This window comes from Athalia rosae, chromosome 7, assembly GCF_917208135.1.
Source record: "Athalia rosae chromosome 7, iyAthRosa1.1, whole genome shotgun sequence".
NCBI classification, from domain to species: Eukaryota; Metazoa; Arthropoda; class Insecta; order Hymenoptera; family Athaliidae; genus Athalia; species Athalia rosae.
This window is the reverse complement of record NC_064032.1, coordinates 13,836,327-13,861,702: the sequence shown is the minus strand read 5'-3', so window position 1 is coordinate 13,861,702 and position 25,376 is coordinate 13,836,327. Positions and strand designations below refer to the sequence as shown.

The 25,376-nt window shown below is 45.3% G+C and overlaps 3 protein-coding genes across 3 annotated transcripts in view; 2 read left to right on the top strand and 1 right to left on the bottom strand.

The window, feature by feature from the left end:
* Positions 1 to 25,376, bottom strand: part of LOC105689552 (retinal homeobox protein Rx-like) — a 129,020-nt gene that overhangs the window by 79,904 nt on the left and 23,740 nt on the right. The window contains exon 3 of the mRNA XM_048658824.1: positions 11,799 to 11,946. Within this exon, the coding sequence (XP_048514781.1) occupies positions 11,799 to 11,808 (10 nt within the window). The 5' untranslated portion in view covers positions 11,809 to 11,946. The remainder of the gene's footprint in view (positions 1 to 11,798; positions 11,947 to 25,376) is intronic.
* LOC105689543 lies at positions 376 to 3,014 on the top strand. The gene is made up of 6 exons (XM_012406624.3): positions 376 to 838; positions 940 to 1,184; positions 1,271 to 1,593; positions 1,666 to 1,909; positions 2,023 to 2,303; positions 2,380 to 3,014. Exons 1-6 carry the CDS (start codon positions 760 to 762, stop codon positions 2,615 to 2,617), a joined length of 1,410 nt encoding a protein of 469 aa, XP_012262047.2. The 5' UTR covers positions 376 to 759; the 3' UTR covers positions 2,618 to 3,014.
* LOC105689568 (cysteine-rich motor neuron 1 protein) overlaps positions 11,740 to 25,376 on the top strand; it is a 75,329-nt gene continuing 61,692 nt past the window's right edge. The window contains exons 1-3 of the mRNA XM_020854350.2: positions 11,740 to 11,952; positions 12,717 to 12,859; positions 22,734 to 23,015. Coding sequence (XP_020710009.2) covers positions 11,807 to 11,952; positions 12,717 to 12,859; positions 22,734 to 23,015 — 571 coding nt within the window. The 5' untranslated portion in view covers positions 11,740 to 11,806. The remainder of the gene's footprint in view (positions 11,953 to 12,716; positions 12,860 to 22,733; positions 23,016 to 25,376) is intronic.

Sequence of the window (25,376 nt, the reverse complement as noted above, 5' to 3'; positions counted from 1 at the left end):
GGCGATGCAGGTAATGCAGAAAGTGAACTTGTTAATGCATAACAAGTATTGTTTTATTGACCGCAAGTCTCAGAGATATCTGAATTATCGGCTGTACGTTCTTGACCTCTTTCCCTCCATCCGAAGCCCTTATCTCTTCGGGGAAAATATCTTCTCGGTATTCTGATTAAAAATTCTTCGCCCACTCACGCGTCATAGCTAAGGAGGGGGAAATTTTTTTAAAACGTACGAGACGACTTTTAATCAACGTCGAAACAGGGTAATGAGAACCCGCGCAATTTTGGTCAAAGAGTCCCCCGTTCTTCTTGGTTTAGATCAAGAACGGCTGAATTACAAAATTTTCTTCACGTTACAAAAGGTCCGAAGAGTCGGGCGAACGGACGTTAATCGAACGATCCAGCCTACAGGGGGAAAACGAACGATGCTTATCCGGGTTAGAAGCAGATAAGTGGCGACCCTTGACCCCTCCACCCTAATGACCTGCATGACTCCATTCTGTGAAACGTCCATTCATACGATTCACCGAAAGTATACATCCCGACCGTGTATCCCTCGTAGATGTTAGTTTAGTGCCGCGCGTTCCGCTCGACGTTATACTGCAACGAATATTACAGTCGCAGGAAGTTCGTCGGAATATTTCTTCAAGCGGGACTATAATCTCCACAGTGTCATTGAAATAATAAGAATATCAGTAATTAGTCGTACAGTACTACTCGGCGCTAATGATCGTCCCGCAGAACGAAACGAATCAGTGAAACGATGAGTCCGATGAAATTGGTCTGTGTTTTGCTATCCATTTCCTGTGTGAATCATGTCGTGGAATCCGCGACTGCAAATGGTGATTTTTCCGCATTCGTCGTCGTAGTCGTCAATTATCGCGTCTGCACCGGACGCGATGAACGTCAGAAATTCTTTCTCCAATGTTTGTTATCTTTTTAGACGACAAAGCGGTAAAATTGGCGGAGGGTGAGAAGCGTCTCGGGGATCAAATAATGGCGATATTGAAACACTATCAACAAGAGGATCCCGTGGGGCTCCCAGGAGCCCCTATACCGGACCCGATGCCAGTGCCCAACATGCAGCACTCCTTCTCCATGTACCGAATGGATTTTTCCGAAATCCAAGTTTACGGATTGTCCAAATTCCGGATCAACCACATCAGATCGGATCTGGCCATGATGCAGGTAAATCGTCGCTCTTACCCCAGGCCACTTGGCTTCGCGTCGAGTTGATAATATAATCCTTGTAAATTTTCACGATCCTTGAACAGGTTTCTGTTGCCTTGAACATAGAAACTTTGAACATACGTGGCTGGTACAAGCTTTCGTCCTGGCTATCGAGTTCGGCAGGTAATTTCACGGTGAAATTAACCGGAGTGGAAGTTCAGGGTATAGCGAGACTCGGTGTCGGACAGAACGGGAAACTGAACGCGGAGGACATAGACATGGATCTGACGTTCGTCACGATCGACATGGACTTTCAAAACCTCGGTTTCTTGGCGTCCGTTTTTCAGGGCGTCATAAACTCCGTGGGCACCTTCATATTCGACAGTATAAAACCGTTCATACTCAAGGAAGTCAACACTAATGTCAGGTGAGTTTCGAACGTTTCGCACGAATCGTGATTCGCACCGTCTGATCCCCTTCTGTTGTTACTCTCGATCAGGGGCGAAGTGAACAAACAAATATCGCAGCTCCCCCAGTATTTCCCGAATTCGATATCGCCCTTCGACATGGCGGTGGCGGAGGCAAGAAATCAGGTGTCCCGCATGGGATACGATCCCTTCAAGCTCAAGGACTACACCCAGAGCGTCGGTATATTCACCGTGACCACGTCCCACACCTGGATAACGGGACTCTCCAGTTTTTACAGGATGGGTAACATCACCCTTACCATGGAAAATGGAAAGGTGCGAACCGTCGATTTTGTTTCGTTGAAAGTTTGGCGAAAAAAATTTCACCGTTCTACCCCGCAATCTAAGAAACTGACTGTAAAACAAGTCGATCCGCTCTGTCTGCGAAGGTGTACGCCGGGGTGGACGTCGGGACGCAGGAGATCGAGGGCAGGACGCACTGGGACGTGAGCCTGATAGGTGGCGTCATTTCCAGGGCTGGTACGGTGTCGTTCACCGTCGAATACGCGAGGGTTGAATTGACGTTGAGTCAGCCGTTGGATACCAGGAAAAGGGCGACCCTCGAGGAACTGGATTTGGAGCTGGGAAACATACAGGCGCGAGTTCACGGCGCCGGAACAATCGATTACATAATGGAAGCGGGAGTCAACGTGCTGCCGAACTTGCTCAGGTGATGATCGATCTGCGAGTCGTTCGTTGTTTTTTTTTTCCTCTCTCTCCGTCTCGTTACCGATACCCATTCACAGGTACCAAATAATGGACGCTATCGAAGGGCCGATAAAGCGTCGGCTTCAGAACGAACTGGACAAAGTCGACGTTGAGAAATTGATATACGACAAGTTGCCGGAAATCGAGGAACAGGCGAGGCAACTACAGGGACTGCCACCGGCCGAGGAAACGATACTGGAGGAGCCCAGGCAGAAGTTGAACTACGAGGATCTGGGACCGTTCTCCGAGAGCGAGGAGGAACGCGGACCCTCTTGATCACTCTGTACGAGACCTCTGCGAACTTGACACCGGACTTGGTAATTAATTTTTTTCTTGATAATTGGAATCGATCGTACGCCATTTGTATGTTTTTTTTCACCATTTGGTTTTTCGTTTGCACCTTTTTGGAACGAAGTACAATCGATCCAAATTAGAAGAAAAAAAATTTTATTTCCGAGTCGGGTGCCAAGTCCACAGAGGTCTGCACGAGTCCACCCTTAATTAAGCAGTAAATATTTTGTCGTTATAAGAATTTATTTAAAACAGAGACAGACATATTCGATGTATCGAGGATACGCAGAAGCCAATATTGATCTTTTTCCATGTCCAACCATTTTGCTCGAGAATATCGCAGCGCCTTTATAATACATAAAAGAAGTAGTGAGAAAACAAACGCCCGTTACCACCCCGAGCTTAAGACCCTCTCAGCCCCTTTTCACCTGACGTCATCGGTAACTCAGTTTAAGGCAAAATGGCTGATAAGTAGAAGAAGAGATTATCGATGCTATTCGCGTCGGCCGGGATGTATAATGTAACTAGAAGGAGGTTCATGCTTAAAATTTTCATCCGAAATTTCCTCGCTCAAAGCGGGGCGAGAACGAGCGCGTGTTCGCGACTCACGACGTCGAAATGTGCGGCAACTTTCGAAGCGATATTCTCATCGGAACTTGTTCCTCGGCGATCCCTTTATTTCGTCGTACGCGTAAAAAGTGGTGAGTAAGTTTGATTTCAATCGCTTCGACAGTTTAAAGGGGAAACCTTTCGGGGCTGACGTGTAACGAAATTACGAAGGAATCTTCGGTTACCGCCACGATCCAACGGCGCGCGTTTCGCACCACTCCGATGTCCCGGAGGACTCGGGGCAGAGCTCGCGTAGCGATAAAGGACGGCGGGATCGGGGAGCGCAACCGCTCGAGAAAAGCGAAAACTGAGACGGCAAAAGTAAAGGGAAAAAGCGGAAATCCAGACCCGAAAGATAAAGGTATGCTCGGGGGCGGGTTTCATTTCGCTTTCGGAAACATTCGACGAGGTGAAATTCAAGGAGTTCCTCCGGCATCCGAGGCGATGGGCGTCTTCTTTAAACGAATGAGAACTGCCGCCGATACGACGTCCGTAAAAGAATCCCCCCTATACGGTGTGTAAAAGATGTGTACACCTAGCGAACGGGTGGGTTACGGATCTCGGGTTTTCTCCGGTTGCGCGCCGTGGACGTGTGCACGATTTCGGCCGGGTATGTGCGGAAGCGGCGTTATAACGTAGACGTCAGATTGGAGGGGGTTGGTGGGGGGGTTGAGGGGGGTTGGGGGGGTGTCGGAGGAAAAGCGGAACGGCGGAGCCGGTTGAGTTTACTGCTCGAGCCATTTCTCAACCCTCTTATACACACGAGAACTAGCAACTGTTGTCCTATTTCCACTATTCCACCTATTTTACCTGCCGACATTATTTCCCATCTACATAGACCGCGCGCGGCTCTACAGAGCGACGGGAAACTACCGACACCGTAACGCCTCGGCGTCTGGAAATACGTGATATTCAACACAGGGAAGAAACAACCTCCTCCCTCTTTCATCCCTCTATAATTCCCGTATTTCTCTTTACCGGCGCGTTCTGTCGGAGCGGCGCGCAAGTCCGGGCCGTCCCGTTTCCGGAGTCTCCCTTGTACGATAGCGTACACGGTATACCTTCGGGATAATTGAGTTCTCTCTGTGCCCGGAGAGAACCTCTTTAGACTTTGCACCATCGCCACCAACACCATGGCAGACGCGAACGGAATGATAAAAGCGGATCTCAAATGCGCGAGTTTACTTAAAAAGAAAAAAAAAACAACAGTTCTCTCGTTGCACGTGGACTCTATCCTCATCCGCGCCGGGCAAACGGGGTAAAGTGGACAACCGAATGATGGAAACTTGGGCGGCTGTTTGAAACAGGGTTTCACCGAATTTTGGTCACGCTAAGGGGGGAAAGATTTCGGAAAAATCGCCGATACAAAGACTTTATTGGAAATCGACCTTTTACCTCTCAACGAGATGGAAAAAATTTCGTAACTACTTTCGCGCCCTTACGACGTTGGTCACGCGACGTTGCAAACTCCATCGAATCCGAACGTCCGAAAGCGAAGCTCGGGGAGGACGGGAAAAAAATCCACAACCCTTACGATTCCCGCTCACCGTATCCCCCGTGGATGTTTGTCGATAGGCGAGAAATAAATTTCAGAAAAAAAATATCGCGGACGCGCGACGATGAAGAGGAGATGGAGAAAGAAAGAGAGAAGGCAAAAAAAAAAAAAAAATTGAAGACAAGATCCAGTTGCAGACTTCAGACATGTGAATTCCTTTGCAGAAGAGTTTGAAAGAGGGAAAGAGGGATCAATCCATCGATGCGTGGAGTAGGAAAAAAAAATTCCCTCCGAGCGAAAGGTAAAATAGTAGTAGGTATAAAAAAATATTGGAAACAAATGCGACGCGACGGTGGGGCCCGGGGAGGGGGGGGTAGGGGTAGGGGGTTGGTTTCGTTCGCGTGTTCGGGAGTCCCTACCGTCCCCACCGAGAGTCTAGGAGGGAAGAAAAAGTTATAAAAATAAGAAAACTTGGGGGGGGGGGGGGTAAAGGTTCTTCTCGATCTCGCATGTTCTACCGCGTAGGTACGAGTCGATGTATAGTGATTTTTTTTCCTCTCCTCATTTTTTTTCCTCCCCGTCTCTTATTTCAATTTAAAAAGTATTCGCGGCGTGAATATTACGAGGTAGCTGGAGTTATTATTATTTAAAAATGAAATATAAAATACACGTCAAGGGCTCGGAACCGCGAAGGTAAAGGCCCACGCCGCTATACACGTTTCGTCGGTCGTACGTCGTTTTACCGCCATAAAGGCGTATCCCTAAAAATTGAACGGAATGAAAAAGCGTAGAAATTACGTCGGCGGTTCGAGTGGAATGTGATTCGAAAATTTTCAATCTCTTAGATTGTTTCAAATGTTCCGGGAGTGCCGCCTCTCCACTTTTGGTAAAAGCTCTACACGACTCCGGGAAATTCAGCGGAATTAAAAGAGCAAAAAAAAAAAACAAAGAGAAAAATCGGGATACACGCTATATATACGTATACCGGGAGCACGAAAGAATCGTAATAAATTTCGCCGAATTGGCTCTCGAAAAACGAAAGCGGGATATTCGACAGAAATTCGAGTCGAAGTGACGTAATTTTTTGTGCTGCGTATTTCGAATTTTACCTCCGCAGATTGTACAATTTTCTGTTGGTTACACCCTTCCGATTCTCAGCCCCCACGATGCATTTTGCATAATTCATATTGTATGGAGTTACAAAGGAAAATTTTTCAGTCGGATACTCGTAGTTTTGCGAAGCGAGGTCAAAGGATCTTATATCAAGGGGTAGTTTTTCGAGAATAAGAAAACTGAACTTACTGCAGGGTAGTGGTTTATGTCGGAGCTCAGGGCAATTGGTTTGAGTATAAGAAAGTCGTTATTCTTCCTCCCCAACGACTATATGGGGAGAGCAAGAATAAGGTGAGCACGCGCTGGAATTGAGGGGTAGAGTAAAAAACGAATAAAAAAAAAAAAAACGAATAAAAAAACAACCAACCTTTGTTGCGGGACGAATAAATAAATCTGGGGCGGATGGATGTCAATTTGCGAATGTATGTAAGTACGTATGTACACACGATACGTATACTTGTGTGCGTGTATGTGGGCCTCCCGCAAACTTTTCACCCTTAAATTTTTATTTCCGTTTCAAAAATATTTGTTCGACGAAAGTATTTGGCACTCAGGTTTCGTTGGTTTTTGAGCACCGACAAATAATCACGAGGGAAGTTTCGAACTTATTAAATTCTGACCAGTTCCTCGAATTTCGAATGAATTTTAAAAACTAATTATCAGTTTTCGAATTGAAGAACTTCTGTGATGGAAAATCAAAAACCCATGACACTCGGGTGAGCAGCTCTGTTCGCTTAAATTTTTCTCACAGAGGAATTTAAAATACGAGTTTCCAAGACGTTGGTTCGAGAGGTATGTGGGGGCATTCCACGTCTAACGGGCCGCTTTTTCTGAAATATTTTTTGAACCTGATGAAACTTTTTTCACGTCTAGAGGGGTCTTGAAAACCATGCGCTCAGACGACTGATCTCCAACGCAAGTCGAAATTTCTGAAAGCTACCGAATCTGGGAACAAAAGCGATGTGTCTATTAAATTGATCAATATATCGCCAATTTTTCGATTCCAAAAAGTGAAAAATCAACATTTTTTTATTGGATTTTGTATGATATTCTTATGCATTTTGACCTCAGGAATCCAAATTCGCAAGGAGAATTGATTTATCTTCAAAATTGACCGAGTTATCGCCAATTTTCAGCTTTTTGGAGCAGAAAAATTGAGATATCTCCAAGAGGTACTCGAAGAGGACTCGAAGAGTTAGGTAGCCACGGGCGCGCGGTTTGTTGTGGGGCGTAACCTCTGCTCAGCCCCGAAGGTGACGTCTCACAACAAAGCGCTACGCTGCTGGCTACGCTGACTCCAGCAAAGCTCGGGTTGGCTGGTAAATTGAAAAATTCGAATATTTCGACCCATGCATGGATTGCGACCAATCAAAGTGGGTCTGATGGATGATTTTGGCTTTTAGATTTAGATTCCTGTGCTGATTATATGTGAGATTACTCTTGAAGATCCGAAAAAGAATTCGATTTTTGAGCAGAAAATAAATCATTGTTTTAATTGGGTTTGATATGCTTATTTTACGTATTTCGACCTCAGGAATTCGATTTTGGAAGAAAAATTGATCTATCTCTAAAATTGACCGAGTTATCGCCAATTTTCAGCTTTTTGGGGTCAAAAATAACAAATTTATTTTATAGTCTATCCTAATGTAATTCGAGCTCAGAAATCCGAATCTGGAAGAAGAATTGATCCATCTTCAAAAATGACCGAGTTATACCCATTTTTTCGCATTTTTTGGCATAAATTCGAGGATATCTCAAAGGGAAAAAATCGTAGCTCAATTTACTCAACGGATTCGTGTTCCTGAGGTCAAAATACATAAGAAAAGTGCCATACGATCAATTTTTAAAAATAAAAATTTTTGGTCAAAATTTGAGATTTTTCCAAGGGGTACCCCTTACGATTTTTTCAAATTTTGACCAAAAATTTTTATTTTTTAAAATTGATCGTATGGCACTTTTCTTATGTATTTTGACCTCAGGAACACGAATCCGTTGAGTAAATTGAGCTACGATTTTTTCCCTTTGAGATATCCTCGAATTTATGCCAAAAATCGCAAAAAATCGCGAAAAAATGGGAATAACTCGGTTATTTTTGAAGATAGATCAATTTTTCTTTCGGATTCGCATTCCTGAGCTCAAATTACAATCAGATGGACTAAAAAATCAATTTTTTATTTTTGACCCCAAAAAGCTGAAAATTAGCGATAACTTGGTCAATTTCAGAGATAGATCAATTTTTCTTTCAAAATCGGATTCCTGAGGTCAAAATACGTCAGAATAGTGTTATTTAATCAATTTTAAAGAATAAAAAATTCTGGTCAAAATTTGAAAAAATCCGAAGGAAAATCCCCTTGGAAAATTTTCAATTTTTGGGAAAAAATCAACATTTTTCGAGGATTTTTCATGCTATTCTCATGTATTTTGATCTCAAAAATCCGAATCTAAAAGCCAAATTGATTTATCTACAAAATTGTAAAAGTTATCGCCAATTTCTCGCTCCGAAGTGTGAAAAATCAAGGATATCTCGACGGGATTTGTTCCCAATCTGATTTAATCGACGTACCGCATTGTAACTTTTGAAAATTCCGACTTTTCACGTCAATAAGTGTCTGAGCATGGTTTTCGTGACCCCTCAACACGTGGAGAAAGTTTCATCAAGTCTAAAAAAGATTTCGGTAAAAATGTTCCGTTCGACGTGACATTCTCCAAATGTAGAACGACCGGACCGCGACGATCATCACGATAGTTTCAATCCAAAGTTCTAGTTGAACACGGAGTGTTGTGTTACGTGTATTTATCATCCCTGGTTTACTCGTAGATTTAGGTCCAAGTTCAAGTCTTTACGGTCTAGAGTTTTCGGCTATTGTGTCTAGTCGAATCCGCGAACTACGTGCAACGATAAGATCCACCGTGACCTTAAACATTCAAGGGTAAAGTCTGTTTAGAACGACCCCCGAGAACTGTACTCCCCAACCCCAACCGCATCCTCCTCCATCCATCCGCCCCCGACTTTTGCGCGAGGATGAGCAGCTCCGTTGAAAATTTTTTTTTCTGAAACCTGGTCGAAAAGAAATAAAAAGCAAAAACCACCCGAACAAAAGACTCGGGCGCATAATGCCGAGGATGCGATCGATATTAATGAATATAATCTAAATTCACGTGTCGCCGGAAAATCATAATAACATAGCGTAGAAAAAAAATCTCTATAATTTCTCAGGTGCGGCGGAGAATACGGAACAAGCTGTCGCGGCTCGCTCCGTGTTCTCTTAATCTCTGAAATTCCTATGGAAAAAAAAAATATCCCCAAGAGATACGGCCAACACCGCGTTCCTCTCGCCCGTTATTTTTATTGCTTACATTTATGAACCGCTAAATTGTCTCTTTTTATTTTTCATTTTTCATTTTTTATTTATTTTTGCTTTCCGTGGACGATATTTTCCGAATATTTTACCAACGGTTACAATTCCCTCTAACTGCGCGTGTGATCTCGGATTTCGTTGGAGCTCGTATAACAGAATACCCGGGATGATCTATACGCGCATAGAGTTTGAAATCCGTTCATATAATCGTTAACGTACGTCTTCCTGGGTATTATCGGAATACAATTTATCTTCGCCAACTCTTCCCGGAGGTCCTGCGGACTGCGAACGTCCTCCCGTCCCCCCCTCCCCCCTACCGCCGGCGATTTCCTCCCCTCGGCCCCCGTCTCCTACGGGAAACCGACTCGCAAACGTTTCGAAACCCGAGCCGACCTCGAGAACACCGCGCGATATCATCCACGGTTTTCATCCGTGTTTCGGATTGTAAAAATCATGAGGGTGCGGCGTTTAAAATTGCGGTAAAACGTGGCGTGGAGGGGGGAGGGGGGAGTGGGGGGAGAGGGTAAGGGTTCTCCGGGGAGCGGTGGGAGAGCCGTTCGTCGGGAACGAGGTGAACGGGGTTTGCGTTACGTTAAGGTCGTCGCTGACATGGAAGGCGGAAACGAACCGACCCGCGGGCAAGGGTTATTCCTACTACACGTTAACGTCTGTTCCGGTGCTAACCGAGCATTAATTATTCCCCTCTGTTTCTCGGAGGATATCGTCGTGGACGTTGCCCCCGTGTATACACTCGCAGGTTTATTAATGCCCCGTAAACGTCGACACTTTTCGATAATTTAGCGGAAACAAAACCGTAGAAGAGACCGGGGAAAATTAAACTATTTTCCCCGATTCTTACGCACAGGACCAATTTTTTCCACGCGAAACTCGGGGGTTCGTTTTTCGGTTCGTCGGCCGTACGATTCCTAAACGGGACGACGCGTTAATTTTTCGCCAATCCAGATGAGGTTCGGAGATCTGATTTCGCAAGGGTAAAAAATACGTTGGATTTTTAATATCCGAATTAAAAAAAAGTAACGCAGATCGTTCCGCGATTTTCTCGCGACGAGAGAATCGGTCGAGGGAGGAGTGAGGCGAGCGAACGTTTCGTTGGGGATGATGAGAGAAAGAATATCCGCGAGTCTGCGGGGGTACCCGGGTGCGTATCGAATAGAGAAAATATGAAGAAAGTATGAGATCGCAATATTTCTGCATCTGTAGGGGGGGAAGGGGGGGTGGGGTGAAGTGTGGTCGTCGTTCGTTCGTTCGTCGGGTTCGAAGCTCGCCTTCCAAAGCGCCGACGCGGAGCTTTGCGACGACGACCAACTACCACCGAAGGTTTTTGGTTTTCCTGACGTTTCACAGTTAGTGCGTGCCAGACTGGAGTTCGCGTCGCATGCTCTGGTTCAGGGGGTCGGTGTAACAGGGTGAAAAAGAACTACGAGTATCAACGAAACCCGCGTGCGATATAGATACGGTTTACGTGATTTTCTTTCGTTGAAATAAAAGGAGAGATACGATTCGATGGACTCGCAACAGCTCAACGAGTATCCGTGGAATTACAGTCGAACGTAGACGCGTGATTTTTTTGAAAAACAAACAACCAAAAAACAGAAAAACCTTTTCAATCATCGTCCCTGATGAAGATGAATTTTTCCATCTCCGTTATTCTCTCATTTCATTCCCGGTCTCCTCGATCGCCGAAAAATTGAAACAAACCCCGTTGTTTCGGATCTCCAACGAAACGATCAGTGATGTGGGGGTTTAACGAACGTTAACGAACGATCGCTCGAATCATCATCAAGTGCGACGTGATTGGATTTTTTTTTTGTTTGTTTTTTTTTCACATTGTCTCGTTCGAATCGTTTCGTACGATTGATTTTCATCGGGGATAAAATTATCCGTTGTTACCCAGCCCGTTGTACGCACGGCGGTGCGTCCGTTCGTCCGTGCACGATGCATTTTTCATTGCGCGTAAACGTCACCCCACCGAATTCCCTCTTATGGAAACCAAAAAAAAACACTTGAATCGAACCGAAAAACTCAAAAAAGAAGGACAGAATTTTTTTTGAAAATAACGAACGACTCGTTTTCGAACTCTCCTTTATTTCTCTGGAGGGAAAAACGAATCGCGGCGATAATCAAATGTCGTGCGTTCGTGTGTGCGTCGTTGTCGAGAGAAAGAAAACTACTCGACTCTCATGAACGATAATGTGCCGTACGTTCGCGATCTGCGATCGTCCCTATTATTTTTGTTGGTATTTTTTTAACGCCGTGTAGAAAAGAAGAAAAAAGAAAAAAAAAAACAACAACGATCGAGTTTTAACATGGACGATTTTTGAAGTGTTCCCCCTCCCCCCCGTTTGTTCATGTAGCCCGGTAAAAAGTAGGCGAGAAAATTTTAAAAAAGAGGGAGAGAGGAGGAGGAGGAGCCGCGTGCATTTCCGCGGGACTCGAGAGTCCGTAAATCGTCGTATTCGCTACCACGGCGTGTCCCTCGGCATACGGAGGGAAATAGAAAATAAAAAATAGAGAGGAAAGGTAGAGAGAGAGAGAGAGAGAAAGAAAAAATATCCCCCACCAAACTCACCGCAAAACATGAAAGTCCCTCTAGTCCTTCTCGGCGGTATTGTCGTCCTGTCTGTCGCCGTCGCCAGGGCATTATCCTGCGTTTGTTCACCCCTCGAATGCGACTCCCTCACGGAAGAGGACTGCCCGGGAGGTCTCACCTGGGACCCCTGCAAGTGAGTTCAAATATCGCATGATAATCCGTTCAAAGGGGTAATTAGAGGTGTGCGTGAAAAATTCAAAACTCGTAGCTGCGTTGAATCAAGTCTGGTCTTCGGGTCGCGTTTCAACCGCGATCGCTTGCTTCATTTTTCCCCGACTCGGAGCTAAGGGGCGTAGTGGATTCGCGTACGAACAAATCGAACGCCGTACATACGTTACCCGCCGCAGTTGTTCGCGTACGATTTTTCAAAGCGAAATTGGGTATTCGTTACATTGTTCGACGGCGTCCGCCGATCCGCTTACAACCCGAAATATAAGGGTCAGAGGGATAGCCGAGAGATCAAAGTATCGAAAAGGGCGGACCGGCAGCGGCGCGGCATTACCCTAAAAATTGTTCGCGATAAATCTTGGGAACGTCAAACGCTTCGATGAAAAAAAAAAAAAAAGGGGTGGAGGGGGGGGGGTGGGGGGGAGAGAGGAAGATAAAAGTAAGAAAATGAAAATCCCAACGGCCGACCAATTTCGCTCCGATATCAGTGCTCGGTGAAAAAACTTTCCGAAGTTTATAACCGAAAAAACTCTTTTTTTATACGTATCGCAATGAGAACGCGGGGCTGTCCCGCGTATTGTATATCGCGCGGTAACGCGTGTTCCTCCGAAGTCGATTTTTTAACGACGAAAAAATCCCGAGGGATACGTCGTTGCGATCAAGAGTCGACGGAGGAGTTGTTGCCGCGGTATCACCTGATCAATCTCTCTGCTTTTTCATTGGTTAAAGGTGCTGCAGGATATGCGCTCGCGTCGAAGGAGAACCGTGCGGAGGACTGTTCGGGTTCTCGGGAAGCTGCTCGGAAGGGCTGCAATGCGTTATAACGAGCCTCCTCGACCACGCCAGAGAAGTGGACGAAGGGACTTGCACAAGTGAGTGATCTGTCTATGGTAATTTGAAAAAATTTTCAAATCTGCGGAAGGATTATTTCCGAGTTTCGAAACTCGAACGACCCCCGCCCCCCCGAAGTCCTCGGACGTCTACCCCGAAACACGCGAAAGCGATACCCGCGACGTGATTTCCTCTCCTCCGGGTGAATTCGAAATATTTTCCAAAAAAATCAAAGGGGGGGGGAAATCCACGCGGGAATCGGATTGCGAAGTGGGGCCAGACGATCCCACTTTGTCGGGAGTTATTTTATCGCCGACGAAAGTCACGGGAATAACGGCTGCTTCTTCCCCCCCTGCCCCCGCGGCACCGGCGCAGTAACAATCGGTAGCTCGGGACGCGCGAATCCTCAGGTTTGTTTGTACATATAACCACGGGGTGATGCAGGGCGCGCGAATTGGGTTAAGGCGTCTGAAGGTGCTCCGCAAGGTGAACGAGGTGCGCCTCACCCCGAAATTAACCAAGGTCGCGACGAGACGTCGCGTCATTTCTGACGTTGAGAAGAACGAGAGAGAAGCGGCGATTCGAAGTTTGAACGTCGTTCGACCGCAGCGTCTCGCGAGGCGGCACCTCGCGGGGGTGGTGGAACAGGTCGCGTTCGACCCTGGGACGAAATTCTGTTGCCATTGCTCTCGGAATGACGAAATCGTGCGAATTGTTCGCGAATTTTTGCGCGACGGTCGATCGAAGACGGAGGCCGTTGAACGTGCCTACGAACGGGAGGCGGTGAGCGGCGAAATCGGATGCCGGTTCCGGCTAATGAATTCAAAATTCGCTCGTTCCTCACGGCGCGGAAGACTCGCTCTGAAAATTTATGCTATTAAATCAGTGTCTTTATAATTGAGGGAAACGATGTTCCGTTATCATAATCGTTGTGTATTATTATTGTTGTTGTTGTTGTTGTTGTTTCGAGGCTTTCGCAACAGCTACTGTACTCCTCATTAATTACAATGTACACAGCAGTGATGACGATACAACGGGTACGGTAAAAGCAATTAGGAAAATTATTACTTCGCTAATTCGTTTCGCTGAAATTCGCAAGCTTCACCCCCCTTGTGTATATGCGAAAGAATAGTCGTTACAATTTAGAGGAGAAGTCAATTAAATCTACGATATAATCAACGATCGCGTCTCGATAGAACCGCTCGTTTTTATTCGGCGATCGGATCCTTCGCGGGGGACAGAGGAAAGAAAAAAAAGAAGAAAAAAGAAAAGAGGGCAAAGCCAAAAATAACAAAACCGATTTGCCGGGATGGGCGATAATATAATCCAGCGGAGAGGGTATCATCTCGGGCATATCCCGAGGGTCACTTTCGTCCTTTGAAATAGTTTTACCGGAGTGCTTATTTCAGAATTTTCGAATTCCGAATGGGAGTTAAAAACTGACTACCGCCATCCCCCCTTAATTTCCTCACCTCCGCTTCCCTCCGTATCTTTTCCCAACTCCTTACACGTCACCCGATCATCCATAGGGAGAAGTTTCCCGCTCTGGAAGCTTCCTCTCTCTCTGCCCGGACTTTACCTCGATTTTCCACCTCTGACTCCTGTTTATTCGTCGGGGGATGAAATTCGGCCTAAGCCAAGGGATGAAAGAGGAAGAAAAGGGTTCGGAACGTCGCGGGGGGGAGGGGAGTGAGGGGAGGGCGGAGGGTCGGAGTCCCTGGGATCGTCCGGCAAACGTCAGAGGTATAATAAAAGCGATGATCGTACGAATAGAGGAGGTTGAAACCATCTCCAAGGGTAATACGCCCACCTTGGAAAACTCATACATAGAAACAGGCGTTCCCCCTTCCCAGATCCCTCCGTCTACGTCCCACTTCGCGTTCTCGTCTCCCCGATATCTGTGTATATAATACATATACGTCATCCGCACTCCGCCGGCTGATGCCCGCAAAGAAAGAACGGCGAAAGAAAAAAAAAGTGAAGGGAAGAAAAAAAAAATTCAAGAAATAAGAATGAAATGAAAAGTTTCAAGATAATCAACGTCGATTTCTGTAAAGAATCACGTCCATATTTATTTTCAACCATCGTTCGGTAATTTACTTCGGTAAATCCCCCGGGGGAGGGCAAAAAATAAACGAATGTATAGGCGTTCGTACGTATATAAGCGTACACCAAAATTTCTGTATAAATATATATACGTGGATATACATAATATACATACACATAAATGCAGGTACTATATATTTACACAGGCAGGACTCCGGGCCTCCGAGCAACGGAGCTTTGAAGCTTCGTGGAAATGGAATTGCCCGAAGAAACGACATCCCCCCCCCCCGAGTCACCGACTCGCGACTTCCATCCCCTTCCCCCCCTGTCGAGGTTCCCCCGTTACCCACCAGAAACGCGTTTCCATCATTTCATTTCGAATTACCGACTACGTCTCAAGGTATACGTATAGGCATAGTGGGGTACCTATCGTTTATTGCAGTCCCACGCAGATTTTTCCCTCTCTTTTCTTTTTTTTTTATGATAATTTTTCCAACACCGATCAAATTATTCGACTTTTCTTCCCCCGGTGGGAAGTATCCTCGAATAAAATGAGATAAGTCTTTGACGAACGTCGTCGCGATTAATCGCGATTAAACGGATTAAATTAATCAGCCGTGCCTCAATCTTTTGACGAAAAATTAGCGATACTCGGTATAAGCTTGACGGTCATCGCGAATCATCGTTCGTTGCAAACTCGAGCGATTATTTTTCTTCGATATTCCGAGCGGAGTGAAAAAGACGAAATGGTCATTAAGTAAGAGAAATGACGGAAAGAGTATAATCGGTTGTAACGGTGGGCTGCGGAGCCGTAAAGAAAACGCAGTACGACCCGGAGCTTATTTCGAACAAAACTCTCCCTTCCTCGTTTCCGTTCTTACCACCGCATCTCGCACCCCTAGCCCGGCTAGTTCGACTTCCACAGTTTTCTGGAGATAACGGAGTTAAAAACTCCACCGCCGTACACCACCGCGACTACTTATTTTCATCTTTTCCGACTCACTCGCGAATCCCCTTCGAAAACTTTACACAATCGTACGCAGTTGAGAGAGGTACGCGATAATAACGTTACTATTTTCAAAAATGAATTCCAACCCCGTCCTTTCGAAGTCCTGAGTAACTCGTTCCTTTCTTATTCTCCGTGTCCCTCGTACTCGCGATGATAAAAATAAGTACGATAATTTTTCCTCTCCTTCCACTCGTTGCTCTTCGGTATAGAGGAAAAAAAAAATATTTCCGAACGTCATAACGGGTTGATCAGACCCGAAACGAGGTAAAAAAAAAAAAAGAAAGGAAAGAGGAGAAGAAACAACGAAAGATCAAGGATATTAAGATTCTTAAGCCGAGGCGCTGTTTTCACTTTCCTTTTCTCCGCTTCCACCCCTTTAGGTACACACAAAGCCTCGGGGTTTCGTTTCGTCGAAGCGAATGTCTGAGGCAAAGGTCGGTGAGGAAAAAAAGATACGAATAAAAATAAATAAATAAAAGGAAGAAAACGAGAAAGGCAAAAAAAAAAAAAACCGGAAGGAAGTCGAGTCCCGCGGGTGAGAAAATATATACGTGTACATGCGGAGAGATACCTATACGCCAGAGGTAAAGACTTTTACCCGAAGAAATCGCGAGGAAACGAAAGTATGGGCGAAAAGAAGAGGCGAAGGGGGGGGAGGGGAAGGGGGAGAAAAAAAGGAGCGAAGACCACCGCGCGTGAAGAAAAATCTTCACCCCTCTTTTATTCCTTTTCTTATTTTCTTTTTTATTTTCTTTTTTTTTTTCTGGTCCTTCCTTCTCCTTGTCCCTATGTATGACGCTTATTTCTCCAACTCTCTGTTTGTAAATTATATTTGGTTTTTCTACCACATGTATACATGTATATGTATGTGTGTATATGTGCGTAGATGTACACGGTATGTATTTCGCTTCATTTTTCTTTTCTCTTTTTTTCTTTCTTTCTTTTTTTTTTTATCCAGGGTCGCTTCCCTTGGCCCGTTGCTTTCATTACATCATCATGATTTGTTGCGGAAAAGCTCTTTTTTCGCGCGCGTGCGCTCGGTTTTACCCTTAGGAAAGGTAGAACTGTAGAACGGGGTGAGTTTCGTGTTACCTCCGGGCTATGTTATCGTTATAACAGTTTCGCGATACCGCAGAACTACCCTTAACACAGGGTAATATATATATCGAACCTCCTACCTCCTCCCACCCCAAATATATGAGGACATTCGCCGATGATCCACGGTGAAGGTGAAAATTATCTCCACGCGGGTTTCACCGATAACGATTTACGAAGAAGGAGGAAACGATTCGTTGTTGTTGTTGTTTTTTTTTTTTTTTTCCGAACCACGAAAACGTGCAGCCGGTTTCGGTGAAAAATTCCACCGATTTCCGTTTTGCTTTTTCGTAGATCTCGATCCTCGTCTATCGCGTGTACACTTAACCCGTCGTACACGCTCGGTCTTCCGGCTCTATTTCGACTATCGAAATCGCCGGAATATCGCGTGGTGATAAAAAAAAAAAAAAAAAAAACTGCAGATCGTCATTATTTACAACCCTCGGGGCATTTTTCCGGCAATCATTTCCCAAACGGCGCGCCCCGCCGTCGCACCTGCACACCGCGCTGCATCGCGCCGCATCTCTTTCGCGGAGAGGAGCGAGTAATCCGAAAAAAAGTGGGATGAAAAAAAGCGGACGTCGGGGGCGGTGGGGCGGGCGCCTTTTTAACGAGCGACCGTACACCCGCCGTCGAGTCTCCGACGTACACGGGAATGCCGCCTTATAACCGCCCGCGCTACGCCTCGTAAACGTATCTGCATGTATAACCCGTGTGCGGTGAGCGTTTCACGCGCGAGTGTTATACTTTCGCGAAAACCTCCCTACTCCGCGCACACGCGAACGGGTACAACCGAGGGGTGTCCACCCCTGTTGCGCTTATCGACGCCAAACCCCCCGCGCGTCATTAATGGTTACGCGGTGATGTTTTCATTTTTTTTTGTTCCGGCCGGATCGTGGAATTTTGCACGGGATTAGTAACGGGGCGTTTCGCGGCGGCCGTTGGTTTCGTTTCTTTCGAAATGACATCGGGACGCCGATCGTGAGTCTCGATCGTTATGATTCTCTGGAATTTTTTGCCAATTCGCCCCCCCCAATTCTCCGTTGCTACGATTTAATCGCTTCGTTGCTAAGGCGACCGGTTGCCATGGCTATCGTTATTCGGAACGCCGGTCTCCGTGGCAACCGATCGGCAGCGCGGGGCGCCGATTTGTTTGAACTCTTTGAAACGTAGGCGCGATACGCATCGGAATACCTGCACACCACAAAGAGTTTTTCATTCGCCCGCGAGAGCGGCCAAAGGCGCGAGGATTGGTTGGCGGGATACATTCATCCGTACAATAAACAGATGTTGTATCTGCATAACGATATAACGCTCAGCGAGTTTTCCGCTTGTTTTTACTTCTTTTCAAAAAAAAACAAAAACAAAAAACAAAAAGGGGAGGGAACGAGGTGAGTTCCTACGGTTCCACCGTTAGAGACCCCTTTCGCGTTCTATTGTAGGTACATATGCGGATCCGTACCACGTACCCGGGTGTCGGAGTTCGTGGAAATTTTTTATATTTATTTATTTTTCTTCTTCTTTTTCTTTTTTTGTTATTCACCTTTTTGCTTTTCACGTTTTTCGTTTAGTTTTTCCCCCGCACAAACCCGACACTCGATCTCCACCGCCGGTTTCCCGGTTCCCACGTACCGACTATACGACACGCGTGTTTAGTACAATATAATATATACGTACAACGCGTACACGTAGGATACGCATTTCTTTTTATTTCGTGACTTTTTTTTGCGTTGTTTTTTTTCTTTTTTTTTTTTTTTTTTTTATCGCGTCTCTTCGCGTACACCGCTGACGCCGGCGCGAGGCTTTCAACCGAATGGTGTATGAATTATTAATTGTGGTTTTTCGAATGCCCAACATCGCCGAAAACCATGTGGAGGGGAACACGAATTAAAAGAAATTAGGGAAAAATTAACAACACCGGTAACGAGGAACACGGAAAAAAAACTCGACGCCGAAATGGATACTCTTTTTTCGGTATCACGTGTCGCGCCATTTAATCGCCGAGAGAGATTTTAGAACCGGATTCTACTTTTTTTCTTCAATTTCGAGAGTTTGAGAAGGAGATCGAAATTTAACGAACAAATAAATCGGTGCCACGTGTATCGGGGATGCGGATATACGGCAACGTATGCAACGTATCTATGTACGTACGTACGCGATACTCGTATGCATAAATATCGTCGATATGTATACAGACAGATAGGCGTATCGATTGAAGCGCGTATCAATATGAATATTACATGCACGTGGACGGTTCGCAAATACGGTTATGTGCACCTAATGATAGGTATTATCGAGTAGTTTCGCTTGACGATGCGGCGTTCATCGATTGTTAGATCCTATACTATATTGCCATGTTAATGCACCGGTGTATACCCTCGTTGTGTGTACACACAGAATTCCACATCGGGGTGTCCTTTATTCGCCGAGTTCCTTTTTCTTTTTTTTTTTGTTGCATTTTTTCAGTCCCCAGGGCAGCACCGGAATACACCCCCCCTTCCCCCGCCGAAAAAATTCACGAATCTCTCGAAAATTCTTCAAATTTATGCCCCCCCCCTGGAGAATGCGCCCTTGGTTTTTTTCCAGATTCGTCTAAAAATTCGGCAGCGAGGATTCTCGACGATCCTCGTTTCGCGATACCGACGTGCTGACCGGATTAGGAATTCATTCGAGTCGGGGCACAGCTGGTTTACGCTAGATAACGTAAGGTACACGCGTTCGCGAATGGGGGGGGGGGGGGGGGGGGGTGATATTCATCGTCAGTCTGACGATCTACGATAACGTCGATACTACCGATACCAAGATTAACGGGGAACTGCACGGGGTCGACGTTGTTAGTTTTATTATTATTACCACCGTCGTCGTTATTGTTGTTATAATTCTCCGACGATAAGTGCCTCGATGGGTGTACACTACACACTACTAATCCAGATTTGCTTGTTGTACCCGGTAGATAGTATTTAACGTGCATCGCGAATTACGTATATAGATAAAAAATGTGGATCTCCGATTACCGTGGAAATCCTCCTACTCGAAATAAAAACTAGGGATATCGAACGTTGAAATTTAGAAAAATGGACTATTCTGGTTCGCAGAAAATATCGCGACCGTTCTTTTACTCTTGATTCGCAGCGTGACTTTTGTGACGTTTCTGATCAAATTTTGGAACGTTCTCTTTTTTCGGTACGATTAATTTTCTCTTTTTCTTTTCACGTCGGGGGAAAAGAGAGCATAAATTGCAGCTGATACGGACAATAAAAACGACGAAAGAGAGGAATGAAAAATAAAAACAACGGCAGCAGCGGGACGAGGAATCTAAATCAGAATAAAAAAAAATGGAGGGTGTAGATAAATACCGTTTCATCTTCGGAAAAACACGTATTAATATCCGTCCAACGATACGTCTTCTTTCTTTCTCCTTCGCGTTTCTATACCATAGGTAGACGGAAAATGAAACAATAATAACCGGGTCCCAACGAAAGGTAAAAACAGAAAGAGGGATGAAAAAATACACCCTGTTTTGGCACGTCCAAATATTTTATACGTTCCCTCTCAGCTGTGCATAAATTATATAATAATGTGTATTACATGTAAACGTACACGTATATATATATATACACACATATACACATACATACATATCGTACTTCTATATCTGCGACGTGCATCTCGACTGATTAATATTTACCTTCTCTCAGTTTCTATCTCGCTCTCACTCTCTCTCTCTCTCTCTCTGTTTTCACGTTATCTCCGCAAAACGGAGAAACGCGTTTGTTCCACCGAAGGAGGGGGGTAATTTTCGTTGAGTTGGCGCAAACTTTTCGATCTTGATAATGAGGCTGCGGTTATAATTAAAAAAAAAAAAACAGAAGCAAAAATAAGTAACAGCAAGCGGGGAGGGGGCGAGGAGGGCAGGTGAGAATCGCAAATCATCTCAGCGCCGCGAACGCGGTTGAATGGGGAATAATATTTTTTTTCGCCCCGGCTTCGATGATTTAGCGATTTTTCGGGAAGCCTCGTTTCGGTATTAATATTCGAGACTCCGGAATCGGGCGTAGCAAAGGAATGGGGGGGGGTGGGGGTGTGAGTTTCGCCTACGGTTTTCGGTTTTGCTCGCCTTAGTTTCGCCGGTCTATCAATTGTGTCGGTGGGAACGGCGAATGTTGCGCGAAAGGGTAAACTGCGATAATAGAGTTTCCGATTCGTGGCGATTTTGCACCGCTCCAAGTTCGGCGGCGCTGTGCTTCCACCTTGCTTGTGGCTGGTGAAAATGGAAGCGGAGTTGGTACGAATATACGTCCCTGAATAAATACCCAACTGGGTGTTTTACGCCCCATCTGCAGCATAGCTTTACACACGTAACTCCCAACAATCGGTGGTAATCGCTCAATCGCCCGTTGCATGACTTCCAAACGCACGGAGAGTTTCCGGCGTATCCGAACAACCGCCGACCCTCGACACGGAAATCCCTGCGAATTATTTTTTCACGCACTTCCCACCCCCACCCCACCCCCCTCCCCCTCCGAATTTCGATACCCCGGAAATCGCCGACGAGAATCGTCGATCGCTGACGCAACGAATTTTGAAGAACGAAAAAATAAAAATCATCCACATCGAATCGACGTTCGACTTTTTCCTCCGTTTCGTCGCGGATGATTATTTCAGCGGGTCTAATGGAATGGATAATTAACTGAAGAGAACGGAGAAAGTTTTCCGTTTTTCTCCGGTCTCTTTCAGAGGCGTCCCTCCCTTTGAGTCGGAGCTGGTCGCGCGGTCCATTCGGTGTACGGTTTGTTTCAAAAATAAATCAACTTAACCGAAAGAGGTTGGAAATCTCGGGGTCAAAGTTGGCAACTTTTGCCAATAAACGTACATCTACGAGTGGCCCCCCGTTTACGCCGGTTATACACGCCGTTGGCTAGGCGGGTTGGAATTCTACAGCTGCCAGCTGCAGGTGGCCAACTTTTCGCATCTAACATTAAGAGATTTTCGTTTTCTATAACGTACCAAGTATCGATTAATAAAATTGTGAAGAACGCGCGTACGTTCGATCGACTTTTTAAACCGCGTCGCGCGGACTTGTGCGTCGGAAAATTTGAAGGACCGTAACGTTGAACGTCCCCCGTCATTCCGAGCGTCATTCGTCCGAATATAAATAGCGCGCAACGAGTGCTCGTCGTTGTTTTTCTCGTCGTCGAACGATAAATTTCTCTTTGCCCGACAAATTCGCAAATTCGTTGGCGTTTATAAAATCAGTTCCATCCGCGCTTAACGCCGCGCAATATATTCATCCGGTTTATGCCGCTGGAACTAGAACAACAACAACATCGAGGGTATAACAAGGAGAACGACAAGGGCAACGCGGTACCGGTAGGAAAATCGGATTGTGTTAACGCGGATCGCGTTGTCGTGTTAATTTTAAATGGACTTGTCAGTGTACTGCATCGAGTTTCCCTCGTATATCCAGTTGCACGGTGTACATAAGCTCGCCTCCACACACACACAGTCGGATAATTGGCAATCCGTATGAACGAGGAGCCGGTAGGCCCTGTAAACCGAACTAACATGTCCTTTCAATTACCTCCGGCTAGCTCGGGTTGGGAAAAACGAGAATTTTCCCATCGTTCGGCGTTATCCTCATTTTCTCGTATTCTCAATCAATCGACGAGAATTGGGATCGATCGGCCCGCCCGCGATCGGAAGTCCTCCCCGGTCGGCGGGGCCGAAATTTTTGTTTCGCCTAATTTGCTTTATCCTGTTTCCAGAAATTCCGGGTCGCTGGCGTCGCCATTGTCCCGAGGGTCCCAAGATGTCCGGAGGGGGTTGCAACCTCGTCGGTGAAGGATTGATCCGCGGATCGGGGACGACGTTCGGAGATAAAACCGGTCGGGGACACTCGAAAGAATATATTAAGGGGATGGAATTCGCCGGCACCGGAAAATGCGTCTGCGGCGGTTCCGTACCCTGGTGTCCCGGAGAGCCGAAACCGTACACGTACAGGACACGCCACGAGTGCAAGCTGAACCTCGCTGCAAAATTAGCCAACGGTAAACGACCACGAATATCTATTATTCCTACGTTGAATTGAGAGTGAAATATTGCGGAGAGGGGATCCGGAGAGTGAAATATCGGAAATCGAGCCCACGATCGCCAAATTTATAATTGAAGGGTCGTTCCCTGATGTAGAAAAAAAAACGTTTCGGCCCCCGAAACGCAAAAGTCCATTCGTCAATATTTAATTGTTCAATTAATTATCGCGCTAATGATATTTCGCTCTGTATGAATAATTTTACCCATCGTTCCCTCGTATCGTTTTTTCTTGGCAACCAAATTGTGGAAACTTTTTCGTCATCGAATTGAACATAATCCCTGTGATTATTTCCTTTTTTTTTTGGTTTTCGCTAACGTCCAACGAAAATTGCGAGGTAAAAAGTTCAATCACGTTCAATCACGGATCGCAATTTTTCAAACGAACTAAAAAAAAAAACACATCAACAAGGCAAACATCAAGATAAAGAAATGAAGTATCCGGATGATTTCAGGTGTTCGGAATATGAGGTGATCGTAACAACGTTTTTTTATGGTTATAACTTTTTTTTCTCTCGTCTTGTTTTTATGCACATCGTATTATACCCATCTCGCGATCGGATCGTTCCGAAATCTCGATCACTTCGATGAAGAGACGGAGAGCCAAAAAAAAAAAAAAAATCGGGAAACGAAAATGAAAAACGTATCCATCGTGCACACGATTCAATGAAAATTGAAATATTAATCAGCGGGTAAAGAATTCGCGGTTCAAATGAATGGAAAATTATTCGTTATCGCTATTCATAACGCGGCGAAAGAATAATGCGAAAATTATCCCCAAGTTATAATATAAAATAAGCAAAAAAAAAAGAAAAAGAACAGAAAAAAAAAACCCAAGAAATAAAGGGAATTAACTTCTAGTCAACATCGTATACGCGCTATCGCATATCCAGCGGAATATGACGGGTGCAAAATTGCGGTTGTAAATTCAATTTTCAATGTTACTCTTTTTTCCCTCTCTTTATCTTCCTCCCCCCTATCCCTCTCCCCGACGTTTTTTATTGCCCGAATTTCGCTGTGCGGGCAGTTTAACCGAAACTTCGCAATTATTTCCGCACGCTTGCGTTTTGCGTTTCGACCGGTGCGCGGGTGCCCGCGCCCCACCGTTCTCCCCCATTTATCACCGTGGACAAGTATGCGTGCATAATACGCACGCTCCTCGTACACACGGTGAAATGAAGCCCCCGCAGTATTTGAGCACGATTTCTCTATTACCGAAATTTCCCCCCACCCCCCACCCCCCTCCATATATGTATGTGTATACCGTACACGGGCATATCTCCGTGCAGGCCCACCACACGTCATCAACGTCCCTGATGCATATTTTGATCCCGTTCTATCCCCCTCTCCCCCCCTCCAAAATGCATCCTTGTACATACCTATGTAAAAACATGTATATACGCGGGTATGTATGTGATACGTATATCGTAATATCCATATATACCCACATATGTGCGTCGCTTAGTCGGAACGAACCCGCAAGGTATATATATATACCGCGTATGCACCGCGTACGGTTTCGCTTTAATTAACACCGCGTAACGTAAAGTAACTCCGCCGTATTACAGTACACGGAATTTAGCCTGATTCGAAGCGAATTTTGAAGAAGTATGTATGATGGAAAAGAAAAAAATAAATAAATAAATAAAATAATAATAATAATTTCAGACGCGACGCGCGGAAAAAATTCATTGAACAAAAATTTTCTCGATTCACGAAACGCGCGTTACACGTACACGTCGAACGACACGGCTTTTTGATCTAGGATTCCCGATTTCCCCGTAAAATTTTTTCTCTCCTCTTTTACCCTCTCTAGTTTTCGTACGGTGACTCGTGTGCGCGATACCGTAGCGGAGATCGCGAAAATTTTGCGCAATTTTTTCAAACTAATCAATCGAGTCGCGATATTTGGCGAAAATGAAAGAAAGATATATAATTCTATTTCGAAGATTATTATTTGTTCACTTGTTAGAAGAATTAATGTAGCCGATGGTATTTCGAAAATATGGTTACACGTACACCGCATACAACGACCGTAGGAATAATAATGACGATGACGATAATAACATACTCTACTTGGCGAACATGATAACCGTATAATGCGTATAATATTCTCGACGGTTACGTACGTTATTGCCGTTATTTCGCTCGTAATCGATTCAATCAACCCTACGTTATGAACTAATTATCGCAACGGGAAATGAAAATTACGAGGTTTAATATATCTGTATCGCGTAATATTATACGCCGAATAGACGTGAGACGATTTTTATTTTTTTTTCAAAATTCTGAATAGAAACGAAAAATCAACCCTTCGGGCT